General features: G+C 33.8%; 1 protein-coding gene and 1 long non-coding RNA gene across 2 annotated transcripts; one reads left to right on the top strand and one right to left on the bottom strand.

The window, feature by feature from the left end:
* Positions 1–11417: 11417 nt before the first annotated feature.
* Positions 11418–13666, top strand: LOC134255988 (uncharacterized). Its single transcript, XM_062738588.1, has 7 exons — positions 11418–11533; positions 12053–12135; positions 12457–12579; positions 12685–12735; positions 13130–13227; positions 13310–13449; positions 13550–13666. The coding sequence occupies exons 3-7, from the start codon at positions 12467–12469 to the stop codon at positions 13664–13666; spliced, it is 519 nt and encodes a 172-aa protein (XP_062594572.1). The 5' UTR covers positions 11418–11533; positions 12053–12135; positions 12457–12466.
* A 2105-nt stretch (positions 13667–15771) lies between these two features.
* LOC134255953 (uncharacterized) lies at positions 15772–17628 on the bottom strand. Its single transcript, XR_009989640.1, has 4 exons — positions 17208–17628; positions 16924–17051; positions 16616–16790; positions 15772–16441 (listed from the first exon to the last, which is right to left on the bottom strand). It is a non-coding gene; the product is annotated as an uncharacterized LOC134255953 (long non-coding RNA).
* Between the last annotated feature and the right edge of the window lie 120 nt (positions 17629–17748).

Raw genomic sequence — 17748 nt, 5'->3', positions numbered from 1 at the left:
GATGTCAAATTCAGAGATCTTGTTAATGGCTATGTATGTCTCTAATTATATTCTATTATCTAAATTGCGGTTTTGTGATATAAAGATAATTCGCAAACTTTTTGATCACCCCTCGTAGACATTTATAGTATTGCACACAAGTCCTTCATTTAGTGGATAACTCTTCAACTCCAGGGAAGAACCCAATAAAGTTCAAACTACATACATGTATGTATGTTGCATATGACCTTAAATTTAGTTTAGGCACTCACTAGACAGTAATTATATCTTGTAATTAGCTTGTAGACTAGTATAAAATTAAGTTTAACTTTCTTAAGATGAGCACCACTTATGTTTACATTTTTGCAGTCAATTTTTTTAAAGAAAAATATTTTGGTTACTTCAATGAACTCGCAAAAATTTATCTACAGTAAAAATATGACTTACCAAAGTGCATCCCTCCACATCATATCAATCCGGATCGTCCTATCCAGGTCATCCATGGATGTGTCAGCCTCCATCATCTCTGATGAACAGCTGAAAGGAGAGTATGAAATATAGAATGAACAGCTGAAAGGAGAGTATGAAAATTAATATGGAATCAACAGCTGAAAGGGGAGTAAGAAATGTAGAATGAACAGCTGAAATGGGAGTAAGAAATGTAGAATGAACAGCTGAACGAGGAGTAAGAAATGTAGAATGAACAGCTGCAAGGGGAGTAAGAAATGTAGAATGAAGGGGGAGAAATGAATATTGAGTACAATAAATCATGTTCGTTCAAGTTCTTATTGCTTGAGGTCAAATTTTATTGCTACCTTTTTTTGAGGTCTGAATCTCCACTTTTTCATCACAGTAGGTTAACATCGTATAGAATAAAGATCATAGTTAAATTTCAATTATTACCTGGTAAGTTTGTTATGACTGAATGCTTAAATATGACACCTGGCACAGCTAACCTGATATGCAGAACAGCTAGCACTGCATGTTGATCATTCACCATTTATAAGAGAGGTACACTGCGATACTTTACTAATTTTCGTGGGGGGTTAATTTTCATTCTTGATTATGAGACAAACATATTTATACCAACCACGAAATGTAAATGTTCATATGCACAACTATATAACTAAAAAGTCCTTCATCCACGAATCAAATCCCCACGAACCAACATTTTTTTCTCGAACCGCGAAAATTTGATCTCACGAAAATACGTGGCTTCACAGTATCTCGAACAATGATTTATCTCGTAAAGGTTGAACTCATCGCAAGTCAGTTGTCTATTTATATTCACCAGCAATATTGACAACAGGGTACATTATATGAACTTAAAAATGTATCCAAATGTTTACTTTGTTGTCTTTGAGAAGAAGTGTTTTAAAGATTTGTCTTATATACTTTAAATATATATATATATATATATATATATATATATATATATATATATATATATATATATATATATATATATATATTATATAAAAGTTTGATCATAAACTAGTGTTGGCAAATCGGTCGATTTTTAGTAACCGGTTACTCGCTTCATCTTCCGATCGAGTACCCGGTTACTCGGATGATTTTGGTAAAAGTATCAATATCTATTATTTATCTTATTTTATACTTATCGGTAGTAGTAATACACAAATATACTGTTTATAGGTACCTAATATTTACAGTACACACATACGATATCGTCAAAGATTTACAATTTTAAAATAAAGAAAATTAATAGGGAATTCGACACACAAAGACAAATAAATACGTCATCGTCAATCACCAGTTTACACTTTCTTTTTCAGCTCCCGAAATATGTCGCAATCAAGGAGAATAATTATTTGCATACTCCATAATTAATAGTTAATATGTGGTGTCTCCAGTAAATCGCTGGTTTCCTAATAATTTAAGCTCAGGGGATTTAACAGATTTTGAATCAGATGTTCTTTTGTTACAACTTCAAGCTTATTATGTCTGCGGCGGCATCTCGTTAAATTATCAAATGCGGTAATTATATAACTCAGGCCTTCAAAATATGTATACCCTAAGCAATCAAAGCTATCAATTATATAAACTGTGAAAACTAATCAAAACAATTTGATTCTCTACAACCATGCACTAGATCAAGTCTAACGGTACCTAAAATTAGGGAAATGTGTAAGTTAGTATACATTTATAAATTATAAAACATTCATTTTCTATGCCTTTACTATGTAGAATTTATTTTATCCAAGTAACCGAATAGCAGTTTTACTAACCGATACTCGTAACGTTCGACGATTAACCGGTTAACCGGGTACTCGTTGCCAACACTATCATAAACCCTTCCCAGAACTTGAATCTTCTCAACTCGAATTTACACTGCCATAAGATGCCTTTATATAAATATGACCAAATATATTATTCTTCAGAAGAAGATTTTTAAAGACCCACCATTCAGTGCTCCAAGTTGGGACAAAAAGTGCTCCACGTTGGGACAAAAATGGTCGCATTTGCGACCAAAAAATTGATTTTGCGACTAGAAATAAAAACAAACGCGCATTTTTGCGATTGTGAAAAGTTAGGCTGGTAACGTCCAATTTTAAGATCGGGATCGAGATTTACGTTTATCAAGATTCTCAATAAAGAAAAATGTTTGAAGACATTTACTTTAATACACTATTAAAGCGTTGCATGGATTTGGATCATGTAATGTTATGACAGGATGCTGTAATAATGACTTACATAAAGTTTTATAGAACCAGGGACATGTTTACATAATGTCCCTGATTGAATGGCATCCAAACTTCGTACACTTTTTTTATAGAACTTGACCTTGTTATTGAAGCATTTAGTCAATTGCTTACATAACACAATGAAGCATGCTAATAAAAAGTGTTTTGGCAATATTATAATGACTGTGTAATGATTGATTGATTGATTGATTGATTAATGTTTTACGCCGAATCGGCAATATTTCAGCCATATATCGGCGAGACTGTGTAATGGTTTAGGTACGTACTACGTAGTAGTAGTACGTAGATATGACAAACAGCTGGTAAAGTACTGTCTCAAAAACTGTCAAATTTGTCATGTTTGTATTTTCATTTGATAAAATCTTATTTATATAAATGATCAAACTACTTGTGTTATTCTATGTACTGTACAACTGTATTTATTAAAAATATTTCTTTCAACCTAGCAAATTGTATCTTAAGTCACAGTAATATGATTGATTGATTGATTGTACACTGTTTAACGTCCCTCACCAGAATATTTCACTGATATGGAGACGTAAGTCACAGTAATAAGTAATATCTTTGATTAAATAAAGACATAATACATACCCTTGTGTAAATTTACTAGTTTTATTCACAAAATGTCCTTTTTTATTGCAAGTGAAATATTTGATAATGGCGACAAGAAATTCTGAAATCGCAACCAAAAAATTTTTTAGGTTACCATTTAGCAACTTAAAAGCAAGTGTGACTTGGAGCACTGCACATATGGTTTTTAGATATTTTGAAAGATGCAAATAATTTTCCATAAAATTTTTAAATTTCTTCCCTTGGAAAAAGGTTTGACCCTTCATCCTTGTTCATATAGACAAAGTTGAATAACAATGGATACTTAATTGTTTCAAATTTGGTTGAAAATGGCCAAGTCTCACTTTGTGGATCTTGAGTTTCAGTTTAAAATGTAAATTAAAAGTTTACAGACAGACGGACAACTAGAAAGATGCCGGAAAAAATGTCAACAGAAAAGCTCTCTTGAGCCTTTGGCTAAAGTTAGATAATAAATAATGTAAACTCCTTTTAAGACTTGTTCGTTTTTTTTTTTGGGGGGGGGGGGTCTGCCACCAATCTCCCAACTCGACACCCCACCCCACCCCCGCCCAGATACCCGCAAGAATCTTAAGGATGATGTATTGTATGTATCAGTTTATTGTGCTACCTACATTGTAATTTGATAAATGTTTACAAGGCATGCATTGCTTCTGTGACTTGGCCATTTTAAAAATGGAGATATTCCAGCATTTCTGTTTTTTTTTTACCTCAATCCTCTCGTCGGCTGCTGTACAAAACTGTCCTCCGTGCAATCCATCCTCGTAGATCATGAAGATAACACGAAAAATGCAGGAAATAATCTGTGTGTATAAACTCTCAGAAATATCGCAGTGTTATCTCGCCAAATCAAATATCAAGTGAATGAGTACCAGTTCACGTGCACAAAACCCAGCGTAAAAGCCTGCTGTGGTCACTGTGCGTGAAAAGGGGGAATAGCAGGGTAGACTGTATAAATAAACAAAAATAGATATGGGTTACCTCATATCAAAAGATATTCTACTTTTAGATTTAATATGTTTAATAGTGTTTATAATGACTTTCTTGAAAAAAAATTGCACTGTCTAATTATGGAACGGATGTTTTGTGAGTCCGTAGCATTAAGGTCACCCAGTCTCCTAACAAACAGTGCACATACCTATGTCCGCAAGACCAACATTAGCCTTGGTCTACACACGTGCGATGGAGTTGTCAAACGCATAGATCTAGCGAGCTCGGAGAAGCACGTTTTGTTTTGCCGAAAAGTTACGATGGCAGGCAAAACTTTTCTTTTCTTAATTTCATCATATGAATACGAATTCTGATTAATAAAAATTATACAATCCCTGTTGAACTATATTTTGTTCTAACATTTGCATCTTTAACAAAATGTGTTGAAAATGGCAGGGTAAGGAAAATCAGGGCCGGGCCGGAAAATTCTAAACGGAAAACCTTTTTTGTTTTGAAAATTACTGAAATATACTAATGTATTCGTCGCATAAATTACTTATATAGTTCAAGTTCTATATAAAATGATATGCTGAACCTCAACACGAACAAATATCCGACCCGGTTCTTGTTTGCTACACATTTTATACCCTGCAGTTGATATTCTTCCTTCTTTCTACTTCGGCGCCATTGTTCTGAATGATTCCGAAAACGAAAAGAAAATCTGATAAACAGAGAAAACGATACACGGAAAAATGTTGCCGACAGTTCTTAAAGAGGCACCACTCTTAGAAAGGCGTGAGGTTGGTTCCCGCTATGAAGAGAATAAGGGCTGGACAGCCGAAAGCATTGATAGGCTTTGCTAGAATTCGCAATGACATACGAACAGATAATACGTTCTATTTCCACTACTGAAGAGTTATAGTTCTTAGTGCGCTCTTTTGTGAAAGTCGCAGAATGTACAAATCTCGGGGGATTTCAGGGACAAACGTAACACTGACATGTACAAAATGGGTTGAATGTCGATGAACATAATCCAATAAAATAAATATGAAATATTTTATTGTTGTGGACATGATTTAAATCAAGAGTAGAGATGACAAGGATATTAATTTACATTTTTTTGTGATCGTATGTATCTATTTGTCGTAAGGTACATTTAAAGAAAATACACATACATCGGAAATGCCGTATTGTTTATTAATGGACGATAACATTAGGATTTTCGCTCTTTTTCACGTGTTTTAGTTCTTCTAGTCTTTAGTTAGAATGTCAAATGCACTCATTGAAACATTTAAAATTGGATTGAGACTGGCATCATTTGTTTTATCCGCAACGCCATGCTGTCCCAGTGTGACGACCAAACGCGCCTCTAATTCTGAAGAGTTTACTAATGGAAACACAACGTATTTAGAAATAGCTGACACTGAGGTACGGATAGTTATTTGATATTCATTTATATATGTACATATGTATGTATGATAAATGTTTATATTCAATTTATGTATAAAATAATTCTAAAATATGGAATGGACCAAATAAAATTATTTAATATTGGATTAAAGTTTGGAAACCCTATATTAAATACAGTGTGATGTTGTGGTGGTATTTTTTTTGTTTCTATGCATCTTATAATGTGTCTTGTTTTTATATACTTATGAATACACAACGACTCTAAAGTCTTCTTCAGCCGGGACACTCCCCGGGCGATGAATAATGTCCTAGTTATTCAAAACAATGCCCAAATTACTTCATTCCTTATCAAGGTGAAAAAGCAAGAGACCTCTTTGAAAATAAGAGGTTAAGAATTTGCTTTTAAAATTCCTTATATCCTGCGAAACATCAATGATTTGCTGGCAGCCACTTTTGCTCAAAGGGACAACCTTGAAAAATCTAAAGAGTAACAGAATGCTTTCATCCGCAATACAATTCTTCTAGTTGGCTTGAAGTACTTTTTCATTGTGTACGATTTTTTTAAATTTTAAATCGAAGAATGTCATTTTTACTGGTGTGGTTTCTTCACTATGGCTGAAAAAATAATTTGATTTTATTTTCATTTATATATTTAGATTATTTATTATCATGTTGACCTGTACAAAGGACTATATTCTGTAATACCCCCTCACAATCTGACGGAGAAATCTCTAAATTTGTTCTAAAACAGGGGGATATCTGGTAACTTCAAAGCACTGAATTTTTTCATAAGCCATGGCGTCATATGTTTGATATGACTAAATTATGATTACATGTATGACTGAATAAATAAAATATAATTATAAAAAAAAAGTTTCTACAGAAATGAAGTGAATGAACAAGGTAAAACAAGAATCTGTGAGCCAATACTCATGTTAATATACACACGTTCAATTATGATACACGGAAAAAATATGAAATTGACGTCAGATTCATATAAAAATGAATTCCACCATATGGCATAAACATTATCATGTTAATATACACACGTTCAATTATGATATTTCATACAGGAAAAATCACCAAAAAAATATGCCACCCTATGGCATGCCTCAGAGAAGATTGTGTTAAAATTTTAAGCATCTGCGATGAGTAGTTGTTGAGAAAAGTGCGACGAACATTTTATGTATGAAACGGACAGACAAACAGGAAGTTGACATTTGATTTGACCAAAAAAGTATCCCAAAGTATGGCATGCCTAAGAGAAAATTGTGTTAAAATTTCAAGCATCCTCGATATATGGGTTGCTGAGAAAAGTGCGACGAAAATTTGTTACGGACAGACACACATGGTTAGAACGGTATACTCCTCTCCTTCGGTGTGGGGGTATACATAGTTGCAGGCAAGAAACAAAAAATACAGTTTGATTTTTTTCGGACTGACAGAGTAACAAGCAACTGGCAAGAACTATTCCAACATCATCAATCAATTATGTTAAGAGGAACTGAATACCTACCAGTAAGAAATCGAGGCCAACATCGAACATGTCAGATATTGATTTTTTGCATCTTCAGACAAAGAGAAAAGTATGACTAAAAGGCATTATCAGAGGCCAAAAATCTCTCAGAAAAATGAATGAAATGCAAAAAAAAAAAATTCTTTCAAAGATAGAGAATGGGTTTTAAAAGCCTCATAGAATCACCATCCCGAACCTCTCCTTGTATTTAAAAACTTTGGGTGTTGAAACAGGAAAATCACATCTTGCTATCACAAACAAACATAATTCTCTCTAGAACAGTAGAAAACAACGACAGCTCTTATAGCAGCTTTCAACATTGGGGGCATAAATCTCAATTCGGCATCAGCAAGAAAAATAAACTTCCTTTTACAACTTTGGGGGAAATATTTCAAACACATTTGAAACTTCTAGCTATTGATGACAAATCAATGGTGGACCATTAACTTCTTACCTATGTCTGTGGCAGATTGACTCAAATTGAGAAGTCAAAGACAGTTTTTGGGAATGTTTCAGTGTTTATATAATATATCAGCCTTTTATAAACTTATAGTTGAAGAATGTAGTTTAAGAATGTATGAGAGAAAGAGGGAGGGTGTGTGTGTGTAACAAGTGGTTTAAAAAGCCTAGTCATAAACAGATGACGAGGATGCTTTCCCCAAATTTTGCATCAAAACACAGCGAGTTTACAAATTTTCTTAAGAAAGAACTAAAGATTAACAAACTAGTGAACTTTGATGACAAACCTGAAAATTTCTTAGCATGGAAAACCAGTTTTAAGTCGGTGATTAAATACTAATAATTAATACATACCTGTCGTTTACAACTTCCAAGCATTCAACTCCTGCAAGTTTGCCATTTTCTTAGGTTTGTATTGATATGCCAAGATGGACATGACTGTTCCTATGGTAGGTGTAGCAGTGTCACTGTCTCTTCTGTGCCCCAAGTAAACATGAAGTGAGTAAAGGACAATGCACCTTCATCTCATCAAGGAAATCATTCCATTGAACTTCTCTCCACTCTTCAATACCTAAACGATCCCCAAACTTCGATTCTCAAAAGAATTCCCATCTCCTCTTAAACAGTTTCTTTCAGTAGAGTGGAGAAAGCTTTCAGGGCTCCTGATCTGGTAATCATAAACAGTTTCCTTTTATACTGCCTTAGTCTCAGGTAAGTAAATGCCTTATTGACATCTAATTCAGGTTTAGTTAACTATAAAATATTGAATATAAAATAAATTGTATATAAAAAATAAAACACACTTACATTTAACTTTGTACTGAACATAGCTCATTCAGTCATAACTTCTGAAATTGATATTTCAAAAAATCACAAATTTGGTAACATCTGAAAAGTTTAAATACAAGCATATATATACATGTACCTTTTATTTTTAGTCTGTACATCTAGTGTATAGGACGTGCTTTCCCCTGTTTCTGACGGTACTTGTTGGTGCTACAAAAAATTATATTGGCTTTAACAATTCATCTAATGTGAATTGATTAATTAAGAGGAATGTGTGAAATTATACATTTTGAAATATGTAAATTAAAGAAAAAGATTCCCACAAAAATTCATTGACAGGCAAAGAAATATTAGATTATTTTGTAGTACTGTAGCTGTAGGGACCCAACCCCTGACCTCGAACTAGCTACAATTATATATACAAAAAAAAATCTGAAATTATGTTAATTTCACAAAGTTTTACCTTTTGTGGAGACACAGTTCGCAACTTTTTAATTTTCCTTGGTGTGATCATAGGACTCCTAAGTTCTTTACCAGGTAGGTTGGTCCATAACTGGCATGAGCTGTCTCTTTGATCTTTTTGAGGGCCTGTGCACTAGCTTCTTGGGATTTAGCAAATGAATAAATGGTCCAACTACATTGTGGGCACAAAAATATCTTTTTCTTCTGCTCTGGGGTAAATTTCACACCCAAGTCTTTTTTGCAAAACATTTTTCACAGTTCTATCTATTCTAACCAATTTAGAAGAGAGGCTTCTCTTATTTCCAGGGTCTTTTAAAGATGAAAATAATTTACCACAGCTTATGCAGTTGTTGGACTCCATTTTATGAGTAATGGTATAAAAATAAAAAGTATATTACAAATTAAAAGCTGTGCATAAGTCAACATACCTGCTATTTGTTCTACTGCCATTACTGATTGAACAGTAATTTTTCTCTGTACTGGGAATGGGAAAGGCTGTTCTTGTTCATCCTACATGTACTATTATAAAACCGTAAATTAAATTTATTTTAAATCATTTGTACAATAATAAAATTATTGGGAATAAATTGACTCAGTAAGATTGTTTAAAATAATGAAAAGAAGACCTACAATGTCTTATAATACATAGATGTACGAGAAAGTCCGTTGGTGTAGGCCTTGGTGCGTGAGGAGACTCACTAGTGAGCGTGGCTTCCATCGTTGTACTAGTACATGTGGATTTTTTCTCAATTGAAGCAGTATCACGGGTCCCAATAGGAAATTTATACAGCCGTTGTTATATCGATACAGTTCGGGGTGGGCCTCACTAGGCCTGCCTTCAACAAAATATTTAGAGTTTATTCTGTCGGGACGAGATGGTTAAAATTCGCAGCGTCTAAGTCCAACCATTTCTTACGGATTTTGGGTGGTTTGAAGAGGGAAATGCGAAAAAATCGACATCGGCCATAAAGCCATATCTACCGCTTTTCCGAGAATCAGTTGTACAGCCTTCAACAACGCAGTAGTAGTGAGGTAGTTAGAATAATCTAACTGTGTCTCGGTACAAGCCCTCACCACAGTTAGAATACGTCCCATATACTTGCAATGTAGCGAATCGGAGCGGATCCGCTCCGAAACGATTTTGAAGAATATAAAATGATTTGCACAGGGAATAACTACCAAAATAATCAAAACAAACCTTTTTGAGATTGCTTATGCCTTTTATCCAAAAAAATAATCCATATAAATAAGAAAATCCAATTAATTTTCTCAACGTTTTTCTCTCGATTCAAATTACCTCCATGTTTACATTCGGAGCTCTCTAGATTGTTCCTAGTAAATGCACTATGCGAGTTATCGCCCGTGTTTCTTTTTGCTACATTACGAATACACGGAACGAATTCTATCGTTAAACCGGGTCCGTAGGACAATATCATTTTAACGATAGAACATTCTATCTAGTAGTGAGGCATATCGAAACAGACAAATTGTTTCTAATGTCAACAATATCACCGGAAGTGATGCGCCCCAGATTTTAATAAAAATCACGTGACTGGCGTACAAAGTAAATGTTGGAATCCTGCTGGAACATGTTATCTCGTAAATGGACTATTGTAGTTGATGATTTGGTCTTTACCTTTTCTATAAGATCTTTGTTCACTGTTGTTGCTGAGGAATGGCATTAAGACTCTTTTAAATGAGTCAATTGACATAGAATGCAATGCTGCAAACTGTGTCTTCTTTTTCTGTCATTGCCCAAAAATGCTATCTTCTCAGGGAAAATGTTTCTAAGAATTTTCATTAATTTTGATTTGTTGCTTTTTTCAAGTATTTTGAAAAACGGAAATAACCTTGGACACGTCCAACGCAGCGCATCCACAAAGTGTACAGCTCATTGCAAAATTCCATGTACACTCTACACCAACGTAATTTGTGTAAAGTGTCAGGAAAAGTTTCATGTACACTCTACATCTAAAGGTGGTATCAAGTAACAAAATGGAAAGAAAATATCTATTTTTTTTTTAAATGTTCCCCCCTCACTGGTACCCTTCTCCTATTTTAATTGGTTCGTAAATCATCCTTGTTTCCTAGTCTCGAAATACAAGACCACGTGATTTCTTTGTGCCCCAACAAGATGCCTCTTCAAACGTACGAGACTTGCACGTAAAAAAAAATGCCGCCAAGATCTTTTGGTAAGTTGAAATCAATTAGCACAAAGCATTATAACTGTATTTTGATTTTTAGATCCGCTGTTTTTATATATAATGATTTATTATCTTTTTGCAGTAAATGAAATTCTAATCGAATATTCCAAACGAATGTATACCTACCGCGAAATGAGCAGTTTACTAAAAAATAAGATATCAAATTAAGGTATGAAATTTAATGTCTTGCATGCATGTACATATAGTACAAAATTACGCTTTTATGAAAAGTTCAGTTGGTTATTTGGTTATATTGAATATGGTTAAACAGATCGAGCTATAAGCATAAAATTAACATGTATTTTATACATAATTATATATTTATATATATTCTATACTAAGTCAAAGTTTTACAAAGAAAAAATATTTACGATAGCGAAAATGCAATTAGGAAAAGGCTTAAAAGACTGGGCGAGCCCAGAAGAAGAGGTCCAACTGCCCATTTAGTTTCGGACGTGAAAAACATTGTAAAGGTAAATATACAAGTAGGTATGTATGTGTGTGTGTGGGGGGGGGGGGGGGTAACGTTACAACGTCATTATTTTAAACTGAATGTAAAAGTCCTAAGATGATAATGAAAGAGCTAACGTTTTATTAGTAGTGTTGCTTTTTTTTTCTTAATTTATTTTCATAAGTGTGTTTATATATAGTTTATCATATTGTGTTTAAAAAAGGTATAAAAAGTGAGACGGTTATTTTTTTAAACGTGATAATTACATACATTTCCACAGCATATACATTGTTTAATGATTCCTATTAACTTGGATGCTTATCAGCATATCTAGTCTGACCCTGCAAGGAAATGTCAACAGAATTTTTAATTGAATTTTCTGAGTAACAACCCGGCACATGAGAGTTAAAGCAATGTGCTATGACTCCTTCGTCATAATGTTGCAATAAAATATTTTTACTTTTTGAAGTATATGTTAGTAATATATACTAGTAAATGTTTAAAAATAAAAATTACTCTATACCAAAATATTTTTTTGTAGTCCACTTCGCAAGATTATCCAAAAACCGTTGGCTACCGATTTTTAACTGGTGTTTTACATCGCGAAGGAATACATGTCCGCAGGTATTTATTTCATTATTTTAAGTCTTAAATACTAGAAAACAGACTACTTTAGAGTATTTTGAAGATATTTGTTGAAATTTTCAATTTAAAATTAATTATGTTGAATGAATATCACTGTTGGGATACATATTACTTCATTTCAATCTATGATGAACAAAATGATAACTACAGTGTATAGAAATCTTGTGGAATCGGGCCCGAATTACCAGAAAACACCACAGTGAAACAATATAATATGTATATAAAGTATTAAGGGGGTGGAAGTGTATATCTCTTAACCAATGAGTATCATGCTAAATCACTTCTTTTGTGTCTGTGCAGAGACACTGTAATGACTGTTTTGAGAGAAGTTGATCCACTTGGAGTAGAGAATCGTCGTCGTCATAGAATTAACAGGAGATTGTACTCAAGCCTAGGACCTAACCATGTGTGGCATGTCGATGGGTGTGTTTTAGAAACATATGCAATGTTTCTAAATATATATGCATTAACCAGTTTGTGCTTTTGATAGATTGTTTTAAACTAAATTTTAAACAATGTTCTTTATAGTTACGACAAACTAAAGCCATACGGGATTTCAATCCATGGTTGCATTGACGGGTAGGTATCTTTTTCTCAAGAGACCTGGCAGATTTTAAGGTTAATAGTATATAATATATAATGTGTCCTTGAAGATGTTGTAAAATATATGTGACAACAACAAAATTCCCCTTCCTTGAATGGTGTTTAGAACTTGTAAGTTGCAAGAACTTGTTTCTAATCCTTTTGTGTTTTAAACAATAAAATTTTTTCAAACTGAAAAAAAACAACAAGTAACCTTTCTTGACTGTCATAAATAGAACGACTGGAAAATTTTTATCAGACCCTCCTCTGCAACATTTAAATTGTCTTCCATGTTGAAGGTAAAAATGTTTAAAAAATTGACTATTGAACAATATATAAAGAATATAGTTTATATTATACATGTAAATGCTCATTAACGACACTATTGCAGATTTTCTCGGCGTTTGATGTGGTTAACTGCGGGTTCAACCAACAGTGACCCTGCAGTTGTTGTTCAGTATTTCATAGGATGTATACGAGCTGTAAACGGTTAGTATGTTAGCGTGTTCATAATTATGAGTTTCATTTTCTGTTTTAATTTTGCATCAAACTAAATGCTTTCAATATTTAGGATTTCCTCTCATACTACAAGCTGATCCTGGAACGGAAAATTCAGATATGGGTGCAATTCAATGCACACTTCGACATGAAGCTGGCGACTGCTTTGCGAGACAGCATAGTTTTAGAGTTGTAAAGTCAACATTTAATCAAGTGTGATTGATTGTATATTGTTTAACGTCCCTCTTGAGAATTTTTCACTCATATGGAGACGTAATATTGGTTTTAAACTTGTTTTGATATATTTTTGCAGAGGATAGAGGCATGGTGGAGCATGTTAAGAAGGCTAAAAAGTGAGTGGTGGATACGTTTCTTTCACGACTTGGAGCTGTTTGGATTATTTCATAGAGGAAATGTGACAAATTTGTGAGTTATTAAAGCATTTGATAATATGCTGCTTACAAATACGTGTATTATTTTAATGCATGCGACACTGTTATCTGAAAACTTCAGAGAGTTCAAACATTACACATTTTGTTTGCTCAGAAGAATATATCAGACCTTTTAAATCCTTACAGGTATAGTCTTCGTTATTGCTTTACGCTGTTATTCAAAAAGAGCTTGATGATTTACTCGAACAATGGAATGACCATTATGTATCTCAAAGCAGACAGGCATCATGCCCAGCTGGAAGGCCTAATATTATACATCAGTTATCAGAAAATGGTACTAAATACTTTCATCCTACTAATTCAGTGTTTTTATTAAGGTCTTCTGTCTTCAGCGGAAGACCATATTGTTTTTCTTAGGTTTCTTTCCCACTATTTAAGGTCTTCCGTCTTCAGCGGAAAACCTTATTGTTATTCTTAGGTTTCTTTTCCACGAAAATAGTCTTATCAAGAATTTCAAAATTTTAACACCTTTTCTACGATAACTTTTTACCAGAAATATTTTGTTAAAACATGTAGAACAAAAGAAGTGTAGAATTACAAGATCTTTCATCTGATATCTCCAAAAAAGGGCTGGCCCCTTAAATGAAGGGCCCACAGGGGCCGAACGTTTTTCTTTATATCTCAAAAAGTATTGTCAAATTGTATTACGTCAAAGAAGCAAAGTTGTTCATAATGTTAAGTTTAATCTATTGGAGTCGTCAAAATACGTCCGTGACGTCACTTCCGGTTTCCGAAAACACGTATTTTTGCCGTTTTTGACAAGTTTTTCTGGGAGCATTAAAATTAATTTTCCGTCAGTCATCGTCACTTCTGGTCAAACCGGAAGTAGCAAAAAATGGATTATTTTTGCATTAATTAACATAGCTTTAGAGGATTCAAACCATTTTTGGGTGTTATTTTTCATTTTTGTTAAAAATGAAAGCTACATCCGGTCAAACGGGACGGAAGACCTACTCGTTGCTTTGTCTTCTTCTTATTTTTTCTTACCGATTTTGTGCACGCGAGTTCTCGGAAACGGCTCAATGGATTTTCATGAAACTTTCAGGTCTGATAAAACATCTAAAAATCTAGTAATAATTTTTTTTTATTTTGATGACGTCACTTCCGGTTCGGAGATTTTCGCGATTTTGTCATTTTTAGAGGGTCACTTTGTCCGGCAATGTTCTCAAAAATCGTTGAAGATAGAGGTATGAAATTTTCAGTGATGATAGAGCAACCTTTGGAGAAGTGAATTCAGTATATCATTTTTACCGGAAGTACGAAACGCCGACGCTCGATATGGCGCGAAAATAGTCCTATCAAGAATTTCAAAATTTTTGACACTTTTTCAAAGATAAATTTTTACCTAGAAATATTTTGTAAAGACATGTAGAACAAAAGAAGTGTAGAATCACACGATCTTTCAAATGATATCTCGAAAAAAGGGCTGGCCCCTAAAATGAAGGGCCTAGAGGAGCCGAAAAGTTTTCCTTTATGTCTCAAAAAGTATTGAGAATTTGTAATACGTCAAAGAAGCAAAGTTGTACAAAATGTCAAGTTTTATCTAATTGGGTCGTCGAAATACGTCCGGCAATGTCACTTCCGGCCCAAACCGGAAGTAGTAAAAAATTGCATATTTTTGCTGTTCTTGACAGGTTTTTGGATATCATATGTCACTGGAAGCTTAAATTTTAATTTTCCGTCCCTCGAAGTTGCCAAAAATGGCTTAATTTTGCAATAATAAACATAAATTTAGAGGATGAAATCATTTTTGGACTTCATTTGTCTTTTTTTCATAAAAGAAAGTTACTTTCGGTCAAACAGGACGGAAGACCTACTCGTTGCTTTGCAACGAGCTCGGCTCTAGTTTGTTTTAATTTTTTTTTTCAATCAACCCACTCCTTGATATCGTTACTGTTCTAGGTAGCACTGATTGTCTGACCAAAACGACAGAAGAAGACTACAGACTTTTCAACACCCTATCAGCAGAAGTGGACCTGATGAATTTGATATATTTGCTCATCAAATGTTTCTGTCAAATAATTGGACAGACGCCGTGGAATGGAAAGAAGCCTTGCATCAATATTGTCAATTAAAAGAATGATTATGTTGACATTTACCATTTTCTTCTTTATTTAATCAAAGTAAAACTATAAAGAAGGCTCAATAACAAACGAAAGAAACAACCTACGATTACATATCTCGCAATCACTGAGTATGCGACTTTTGATTGTGTTCAAATACTAAAAAAAATTGTTAACTTTTGCTTATATTTTGCTTATATTACATATACAACTGAAAATCTTATCCATATCAATTTTGAATTTTTCTCTGTCTTATTAGAAAAGGTTTACATTGTAGTCCAAAATTCCAAGTCAATTGAGAAAAAAATATAAGATATTTGACAAAAATGCAACGTTTTTCATAAAACGTGTCTGTACAAACGAAAAATCCATTAATCAACAAGGAAAACTGGAAAATAATACAGAAATACACTGTCAGTGACAAAAGAACTTTTTTTTCCAATCAATGTTATTGGAGTCCAAAGTAGGTATTTGAGAATGCCCACATGAATCTGTCTATCATGTATTCCTCACTTTTATCTGACAACGGAAGAATTAGTTGATTGATACAGGTTGATGCAGTTGGCAGGTCGCCTGAGAGTTCACTGAAGAGGATACTTGGTTCAATTTCAAAACCAAGAACTGGTTCCTCTTCAGAACCTGTTGCAAAAGCCAAAATCTGGCCAAGCGTTAAGCTTCCTTGTCTTCCAGCTGAAAAAATACACTCTGGCTTTAGGAATGTATAAGCTTAATAAACAGATATTTGGATACAGTTAAAATATGCATGTAAAAGAAATTAATTAGTTCATTGTTACTATTATTAATCTCAAATACCAAATATCTTTTACTCTATTGTCAGATCAAACTGAATTTAATTGTAATTACCTGCAACATTTCTTATGAATCTAATGAAGAAAGAGTATACTCTCTCCTCTTTGGACCTTTTGTTAGTTCCATCCTCGCTGAAGCGTGGCTTTAAAGTGTTTACAAACTTAGACACACTAAGTCTTACACTTTGCTCTCGGAAGAGATATAACAAGGACGGTTTCTGTCTGATGAGCTTTAATACAAATAAAAAAAAGTTAAGGCCTCAATATTTATCATTAGTTTAAACTAAATTTAAAATATTTAACAGCCATATTGAAATCTGTCGTTAGATCAGATAACAATAGCATTAGTTACAAAATCCGAACCTGCCATACTCCTACTCTTTCGAGTCCTTTCCTGAGCAGGGCATACTCTTATGGCTCCGACTGTGGCCAGTTGTCCATAAGAGATCCCAGGAAATTTGCGCATGGCCCATTTTGAAGGGCACTGAGACCTAAAATTATAAATTATCGTATTTGTATTCCAATTTCTTTCAGTGATGGATGGTTTAAGTCCAATCAACGAATTTTATACATGTATTTATCGCAAAGAGTTACTATTGAATAATTGCTAGTGTTAATTTAGTTAAGGAAAATATTCATGTCATTACCTACAATTACTCCTGCAGTATCATAGCTTTGATTTTCAATGAGAGCACCGTTTCGTCGGAGTTTGACTGGTACTCCTGGTTCCAAAATGGAGGACTTTAAGTAGGCCAGAACCAGTCGTAAAAATTCCTTTCTAGGACCACCTAAGTCCTCACTTTGCTCCCCGTGAAAGTTCACTTCTAGCGGAAATCGAATATTGGAAAGCAATTTAACCTCCGAGTTTGTGTCTTCCCATAGGTTGTTACGTCCAACAAATATCGAAGACGTGTCACCTTCAATAATTTCATCCACCTCGCTTATGTCCAATTTTCTTCCCATCAAAAATTTGTCTCTGTAGGTTTTCAAGATTTTTGTGGGCTCCTCAGTTGATCCCCTTTAAAAAAATAAACGGTTTATCGTACATGTATAAATACTTACTGAAACAACCGTATCATTCTACTAGTAAGTCAGTTAGAGGTGATTTCAATATACTTATCCAATTGTTGGTATAAATCCCTGATAAATAAATCCTTGTAATTCTCGTAAATCAATAAAAAGACAGTA

The sequence above is a fragment of the Saccostrea cucullata genome, unplaced genomic scaffold (assembly GCF_032062105.1).
Source record: "Saccostrea cucullata isolate Sc308-1 unplaced genomic scaffold, CSIRO_AGI_Scuc_v1 ctg6454, whole genome shotgun sequence".
NCBI classification, from domain to species: Eukaryota; Metazoa; Mollusca; class Bivalvia; order Ostreida; family Ostreidae; genus Saccostrea; species Saccostrea cuccullata.
The sequence above is the reverse complement of the archived record's forward strand: the minus strand, read 5'-3'. Positions and strand labels throughout refer to the sequence as shown.